The sequence below is a fragment of the Hylobates moloch genome, unplaced genomic scaffold (genome assembly GCF_009828535.3).
Source record: "Hylobates moloch isolate HMO894 unplaced genomic scaffold, HMol_V3 SCAFFOLD_9, whole genome shotgun sequence".
NCBI classification, from domain to species: Eukaryota; Metazoa; Chordata; class Mammalia; order Primates; family Hylobatidae; genus Hylobates; species Hylobates moloch.
This window is the reverse complement of record NW_026652284.1, coordinates 51,637,762-51,646,293: the sequence shown is the minus strand read 5'-3', so window position 1 is coordinate 51,646,293 and position 8,532 is coordinate 51,637,762. Positions and strand designations below refer to the sequence as shown.

General features: G+C 46.4%; 1 protein-coding gene across 1 annotated transcript in view; it reads left to right on the top strand.

Moving 5' to 3' along the window:
* Positions 1–561: 561 nt before the first annotated feature.
* Positions 562–8,532, top strand: part of UBE2V2 (ubiquitin conjugating enzyme E2 V2) — a 54,206-nt gene continuing 46,235 nt past the window's right edge. Inside the window, exon 1 of the mRNA XM_032759815.2 lies at positions 562–615. Within this exon, the coding sequence (XP_032615706.1) occupies positions 600–615 (16 nt within the window). The 5' untranslated portion in view covers positions 562–599. The remainder of the gene's footprint in view (positions 616–8,532) is intronic.

Here is an 8,532-nt window from a genome sequence, read left to right as displayed (position 1 = left end):
TTCAAATTTATTGTCCAACTCTTTTGAATCGTTTATCAACGCAAATCTGTCAATGCCCACTTATTTTTATTTATTTTTTTGAGGCGGAGTCTCTCTCTGTTGCCGAGGCTGGAGTGCAGTGGCTCAATCGCGGCTCATTGCAACCTCCGCATCCCCGGTTCAAGCGATTCTCGTGCCTCAGCCTCCCAAATAGCTGGGATTACAGGCGCGTGCCACCACGCCCTACTAATTTCTGTATTTTTAGTAGAGACGGGGGTGTCGCCATGTTGGCCAGGCTGGTTTCAAACTCCTGACCTCGGGTAATCCGATCGCCTCCGCCTCCCAAAGTGCTGGGATTACAGACGTGAGCCACCGCGTCCGGCCCTCATGAACTTATTCTTTAGCGTTTCATTTTGAGAGCGGATTCACAAGGGAATTGCGGAAACAGCAGCGACGCCCCGCGACCCCTCGGCCCACGTGCGCGCTGTCTTGGCTCGGGCAGCCCGGCGCCCGCCGTGGGGCGGAGTCCGCTGTGACGCGTGCAGGGCGGCGCGCTCCCGGAAGTGACGCGCCACGGTTCGTGCGTGCGTGCGTGCGGCTGCGTCGGGCTGCAGGAGAAGATGGCGGTCTCCACAGGTCGGTTCCCGGGCTGGGCTGCCTGATTTTCTGCTCCGACCCGGCTCTGCCCCTCCGTCTGCTGCTGGCGCCCGAGCGCTGACCGTGCGGGAGAAGCCCGAGTGCGCTGTCTCGAATGCCGCGCTCTCCGCGGAACGTAGCCTGGGACCGGGTGGGACCGGCGCCGAGGCCCCGGCGGCCGTCGGGTTGGCGGGTCGTGCTCGCGCGTCGGCCGCGCGCCGGCGGGCTGGGGGCGGGGTGGCTCCCGCGCGGGCGCACCCGTAGGGTCCGGCGGGCGCGGGTCCGAGTTGTAGGCTGAAGGCTCTACGGGAGGGAGGCCAGGAGGCCCAAGGTGGGCGGGTGTCAATCTCCGGCACCGAAGATGGGTCAGGCCAAGAGGTAGTCTGTCCTGGATCAGAGTAGGGGTCCCATTCGCTTGGACTCTCCTTGACATGGGTTGGGGAGTAGAGGACGATTGCTCCTTAAAATAAGAGAGAGAGGATCATTCTTACCTGACTGAATACGTGTTATCTTTTTATTATTTATGAGGAAAACTGCAGTGCAAACAAAATAAAAGACCAGAGCAAGATGAAAGCTAATTGAAGAACAAGTGGTTTCTTAGATAAGCTGTTCAACTCCTCTTTCCTACTGAATGCAATGTTTGGTTTCCTGTGAGCACACAAGTATTAACGTTAAGGTTTTAGACATTAGACCATTTCAAAAATGTTAAAAATGTTAAGTTTTAGTTTACATTTAAAAATGTTAACCTGTATGATCTGCCTTTTTCTTTTCATTTCCTTTTTTTTTTTTTTGAGTCAGAGGCTCACCCTGTTGCCCAGCTGAAATGCAGTGGTGTGATCTCGGCTCACTGCAACCTCCACCTCCCAGGTTCAAGTGATTCTCCTGCCTCAGCCTCCCAAGTAGCTGGGATTACAGGCGCGTGCCACCAGGCCCGGCTAATTTTTGTATTTTTAGTAGAGACGGGGTTTCGCCATGTTGGCCAGACTGGTCTCGAACTCCTGACCTTAGGTGATCTGCCCACCTCGGCCTCCCAGAGTGCTGGAATTACAGGCGTGAGCCACCGCGGTCGGCCTGATCTGCCTTTTTGTAGACTTCGTTGAAACTAGATTTTAGAGCATTGTGATTTAATAGTTTATGCCATCATTGCATAATAAAATGAATTTTCAAATCTGTATGTACTGAAATGGAAGGCTTTGAATATATGTTGTAATTGTTGCTTTAGAGTAATACCTCAGGATACATTCTGCATACATTTTAATTAAGTGGTGTCTTTTATATCTTTATTACATACAGGTGTCATAGGTTTTAAGATCTTTAGCAGTTCTAGTGTTGGGGTAGTATACATACTTGGGTCAGAGCTAACTAGTAAGGCAAGGATTATTTTAAAAGTGGAATTTTAGCATTATGACTACTGTGCATGCTGAAATCTAATCTGTGTGCTCGTTAACGGGGCCATATCTTTTTAACAGTTGTGCTTAGGACCTCTTACAGATTTTTGAAAATTTAGTAATAAAATAATGCATTTTAATTTAATACTTTTCATTTTCCTTTTGTGGATTGCATCATTAAACACAATTTTTTCATAACACTATACATGAGTGAATGTTAATATTTTGAAAAGACCAAAGGTTAGATGATATTAATGGCAAATACTTTTTGTTAGTCACTTTTAGTTGTTTTGGAAGTTGAATATAAATTATAAAGATTACTGATAAATTATGAGCATATTGTACATAGGGAGTCTGTATTTTTTTTTTTTTTTTTGAAATGGGGTGGCTGCGTTGCCCAGGCTGGAGTGCGGTGGCATGATCTTGGCTCACTGCACCCTCCTCACCTCAGGTGATCCACCCAAAGTGCTGGATTACAGGGGTGAGCCACCATTCCCATCTACTAGTTTTTTTGTTTTTTTTTTTTTTTGGAGATGGAGTCTTGCTCTGTCACCCAGGCTGGAGTGCAGTGGCGCGATCTCGGCTCACTGCTAGCTCCGCCTCCCGGGTTCACGCCATTCTCCTGCCTCAGCCTCTCCGAGTAGCTGGGACTACAGGCGCTGCCACCACGCCCGGCTAATTTTTTGTATTTTTAGTAGGGACGGGGTTTCACCGTGGTCTCGATCTCCTGACCTCGTGATCCGCCTGCCTCAGCCTCCCAAAGTGCTGGGATTACAAGCGTGAGCCACTGCGCCCGGCCGGTCTTGATCTCTTGACCTCGTGATCCGGCCTCCCAAAGTTCTGGGATTACAGGTGTGAGCTACTGCGCCTGGGTTTTTATTTTTATTTTTTATTTTTTTTGAGACTGAGTCTCGCTTCTTTGCCCAGGCTGGAGTGCAATGGCGTGATCTCGGCTCACTGCAACTTCCACCTCCCTGGTTCAAGCAATTCCCCTGCCTCAGCCTCCTGAGTAGCTGGGATTACAGGCCCATGCCACCACGCCCAGCAAATTTTTGTGTGTGTGTGTGTATATATATATATATTTTTTTTTTTTTTTAGTAGGGACAGGTTTTCATCATGTTGTCCAGACTGATCTCAAACTCCTGACCCCAGGTGATCCACCCACCTCAGCCTCCCAAAGTGCTGAGATTACAGGTGTGAGCCACCGCGCCCAGCCTACTAATTAGTTTTAATTTTACTATTAGCTATACTTTTGTTTGCTTTTTGGTAACATGGGAAGTAAATAGTACCTGTGTATTTGTGAAAGCAGCATGATACAACTTAAAATTTAAAATTAGATGAGCTACATGGATGTAATGCACATGTTTGAGATGGAGTCTCGCCTTGTTGCTCAGGCTGGAGTGCAATGGTGCGATCTCGGCTGACTGCAGCCTCTTCCTCCTGGGTTTAAGCAATTCTCCTGCCTCAGCATTCTGAGTAGCTGGGATTACAGGCATGCACCACCACGCCCAGCTAATTTATTGTATATATATTTTTTAGTAGAGATGGGGTTTCTCCATGTTGGCCAGGCTGGTCTCAAAACTGCTAACCTCAGGTAGTCCATCCGCCCCAGCCTCCCAAAGTTCTGGGATTACAGGCATGAACCACTGAGCCTGGTCTAATACATGTGTTTTTTTATTTAAGCCAGAGTATCTCGATAACAGTTGTTTAAGAGACCAAAAAGAAAAACCCCTGACAAATATGTTTTGATCTTTAGGTCAGTGTGCATCATATACCTTAGCCCCTTTAACCCTTCCTTTTACTGGAAGAGAATTTTGGAAGGAAAAAACTTTTAATTAGACTGAGACTTTTTGAGACGGAGTCTCGCTGTGTTGCCCAGGTTGGAATGCAGTGGCATGCGATCATGGCTCACTGCAGCCTCGACTTGCTGGGGTCAGGTGATCCTCCTACCTCAGCCTCCCGAGTAGCTGCGAACACAGGCACGCATTGCCACACCTGGCTAATTTTTAAATTATTTGTAGAGACAGGGTCTCCATATGTTATCCAGTGTAGTCTGAACTCCTGGACTCAAGTGATCCTCCTGCCCTGGCCTGAGGTTAGGATTATAGATTTGATCCACTGTGCCTGGCCAGATGGAGACTTTTAAGTAGAAACATTTTTGGCCATACCATCTGGTCTTATTTTGCAGATGAGAAAACTGAGGCTCAAACAAGTAAAAGGCTATATATGTAGTTATTAGTACAGGCAAGACTAGAATCCAGGTCTTTTACCCTTAGTCTGATGTGCTCTCCATTATGAAGAACTCTGAATTTGGAATATTTCTCGGAACATGAATCTTAATTACTCCCTTTCACACTTCCCTTTGTAGCACAATCCTTGTTTCAGACTCTTAGATCCTTCTCATGGATGAAAGGGGAACGTAGCCCTCACCAGCTAGGTTCTCCTTTTCCAAGAGGCAGAGTCACCCATGCAATTCAAGAGTATTTCACAGGACAAAGGTTAAGAAGCTACTCTCGGGAATAGAAATTTGATACTGTTTAGTACTCATGATTCAAAATTTTATTAGATTCCAGCATTAATAATAACAATTAGTTTAGATAGAAAAGTATGTGCAGGCCGGGTGGGGTGGCTCACACCTGTAATCCCAGCACTTTGGAAGGCCGAGGCGGGTGGATCACCTGAGGTTGGGAGGTTGAGACCAGCCGGACCAACATGGAGAAACCCTGTCTCTACTAAAAATACAAAATTATCCGGGCGTGGTGGCACATGCCTGTAATTCCAGCTACTCGGAAGGCTGAGGCAGGAGAATCTCTTGAACCGGGGAGGCAGAGGTTGTGGTGAGCCGAGAGCGTGCCATTGCATTCCAGCCTGGATAAGAAGAGCAAGACTCCATCTCAAAAAAAAAAAAAAAAAAAAAAGTATGTGCAATAGTTTTAAAAAAACACAATAGTTTTAGTTTTACAGAAAAGTTGGGAAGATAGTACAGAAAGTTTCCATGCACCTCACATTCAGTTTTCCCTGTTAATTTCCTTTTTTTTTCTTTCGACACGGAGTCTTGCTCTGTCGCCCAGGCTGGAGTGCGGTGGCGTGATCTGGGCTCACTGCAACCTCTGCCTCCTGGGTTCAAGCGATTCTCCTGCCTCAGCCTCCTGAGTAGCTGGGATTACAGGTGTGTGCCATCACACCCGGATAATTTTTTGTATTTTTAGTAGAGACAGGGTTTCACCATGTTGGCCAGGCTGGTCTCAAACTCCTGGCCTCATGATCCACCCGCCTCGGCCTCCCAAAGTGCTGGGATCACAGGCGTGAGCCACCGCGTCTGGCTTCACTGTTAATTTCTTATATTGGTATGGTACACTTGTCACAATTAAGGAACCGATATTGACACATTTATTATTAACTAAAGTTCAGATTTCCTTAGTTTTTCTTTAATGTACTTTTGCTGTCCTAGGACCTCATCCAGGATACCACATTACATTGTAACATGAAACTTTTTTTGAGATGGAGTCTTGCCCTGTGGCCCAGGCTGGAGTGCAGTGGCGTGATCTCGGCTCACTGCAAGCACCGCCTCCCGGGTTCACGCCATTCTCTGGCCTCAGCTTCAGGAGTAGCTGGGACTACAGGCGCCCGCCACCACGCCCGGCTAATTTTTTTTTGTATTTTTAGTAGAGGCGGGGTTTCACCGTGTTAGCCAGGATGGTCTCGATCTCCTGACCTCGTGATCCACCTGCCTCGGCCTCCCAAAGTGCTGGGATTACAGGCGTGAGCCACAGCGCCCGGCCCACATGAAACGTTTTACATTTATCACTTAGGTAATATTAGTGGTACAGTGAAGCTCTGGTCTCTTTGACTGTAGATGCCTGGGAAATGTCTTTGAGTAATGAGAAACTCAGAAAAAATTGATTGAAGAATATGTTTTCTGCTGTGTAGGCAGAAAACAAAACCAAAATATAACCTACTAATTGCCTTCTTCAGAAGTGGGTAGCATTGTATATACTGGAAGAACTAGTTTAGCAGTGTTCTGAGTTCCCTGCTGCCCCTGACAGACTACTGTGCCACAATGGGCATGTCAGTTGATCACTAAACATTGCTTTTCCCATCCCATCTATGAAAATATTGAACAACATGATCTTGTTTTCCTCTTTAGATGAAGATACGTGGATATGGACAGAACTTGGGTGTGGTAATAGAAGAAAATTACATAGTTTAAATCAACCTAGAACTTGGGAACTAAACAATAATAGAAGAGCTGAACTATGGCAGTCTAGTGTATTTCCCTCTTGAGGCTTCCATAACTGGCCTGGTTGATTTTTCTAGGTCATCTGGGAGCCTGAATTCTCTTGATAAACATATGCTTTTGATAATATGGTACAACCTTACTGTACAGGCAGTCCTTTGAACAGCGGTTTGCAGAGGTAAAAATGGCCATGCAAAAAACTACACAAAGCAATCTTAATAATTGGGAAAATTATGGTTATTCTGAGACCTTCAAAAATGTCAAAACATTAAGAACTCTCCCTGTTTAGAAATGTGCAGGAAAGGGCCGGACGCGGTGGCTCACACCTGTAATCCTAGCACTTTGGGAGGCCGAGGCGGGTGGATCACGAGGTCAGGACATCGAGACCATTCTGGCTAACACAGTGAAACCCCGTCTCTACTAAAAATACAAAAAATTAGCCGGGTGTGGCAGCGGGCGCCTGTAGTCCCAGCTACTCCAGAGGCTGAGGCAGGAGAATGGCGTGAACCCGGGAGGCGGAGCTTGCAGTGAGCCGAGATCACGCCACTGCACTCCAGCCTGGGCAACAGAGGGAGACTCCGCCTCAAAAAAAAAAAGAAAGTGCAGGAAAATGAAAACAGTAGAATTAATATTTAGTATGTCATAATTTAAAGTATCAGATATTAAGAATTAAAATGTTTTATTTCATTAAAAAAAGCTTGTTGGCCGGGCGTGGTGGCTCACGCCTGTAGTTTCAGCACTTTGGGAGGCTGAGGCCGGTGGTTCACGGGGTCAGGAGATCGAGACCATCCTGGCTAACACGGTGAAACCCCATCTCTACCAAAAATACAAAATCTAGCCGGGCGTGGTGGCAGGCGCCTGTAGTCCTAGCTACTGGGGAGGCTGAGGCAGTAGAATGGCGTGAACCCAGGAGGCGGAGCTTGCAGTGAGCTGAGATTGTGCCACTGCACTCCAGCCTGAGTGACAGAGCTTGACTCCATCTCCAAAAAAAAAAAAAAAGGCTTGTCAAGAGTAGCTTGAGGCTGGGTGCAGTGGCTTCCACCTGTAGTCCCAGCGCTTTGGGAGGTCGAGGTGGGTGGATTACTTGAGTCTAGGAGTTCAAGACCAGCCTGGGCAATATAAGAAAATCCCATCTCTACAAAAAATACAAAAATTAGCTGGGTGTGGTGATGTGCACTAGTCCCAGCTACTTGGGAGGCCGAGGTGGAGTATGGCTTGAGCCTGGGAGGTTGAGGCTGCAGTGAGCTGTGTCGTGTCACTGCACTCCTGCCTGGGCGACAGAGCAAGACACTATGTAAAAAAAAAAAAATTAATTTGAACAATGCTTGCTAATGTTTTGAAGTACATTATATGTACATTGTGGAATGGTTAAATCTAGCTAATTACCAAATACATTATCTCACAGTTATCATTTTTGTGGTGAGAATACTTAATATCTACTGAGTATTTTTCAAGAATACAGTATGTCGTTAACTAGTCACCATGCTATACAGTAGTGCTCTTGAACTTGTTCCTCCTGACTGTAATTACATATCCTTTGTCTAACATCTTCCCAATCCCCACCCCCATAACCCCAACCATCCTAACCTCTGGTAACCGCCATCTCCTGTCTACTTCTGTGAGATCAATTTTGACTCCGTATATGAGTGAGATAATATATATATTTGTCTTTCTGTGCCTGTGTTATTTCACTTAACATAGTGTTCTCCAGGTTCATCCATGTTGTTGGAAATGAGAGAATTTCCTTTTTTATGATTGGAACAGTGTCCCAGTGTATACATATACCACGTGTTCATCCATTTGTCTGTGTGTGTTTTTTTTTTTTTTTTTTTTTTTTTTTGAGACAGAGTCTCACTCTGTCACCCAGGCTGGAGTGCAGTGGCGCGTTCTCAACTCACTGCAACCTCCACCTCCTGGGTTCAAGCAATTCTCCTCCCCTCAGGCTCCCTAGTAGCTGGGATTACTGGCACCCGCCGCCAAGCCCGGCTAATTTTTGTGTTTTAGTAGAGATGGGGTTTCACCATGTTGACCAGGTTGGTCTCAAACTCCTGACCTCAAGCAATCCACCCACCTCGGCCTCCCAAAGTGCGAGGATTACAGGCGTGAGCCACCACGCTCAGCCTATCCATTCGTTGGTTGATAGATACTTAGGTTGATTCTATATCTTGCATATTTTGAGTAGTGCTGCAATAAAATGGGAGTGCAGGCCTCTCTTTGACATACTGATTTTATTTTCTTTGGCTATAATGCAGTAGCAGGATTGCTGGATCATATGGTAGCTCTGTTTTTAGG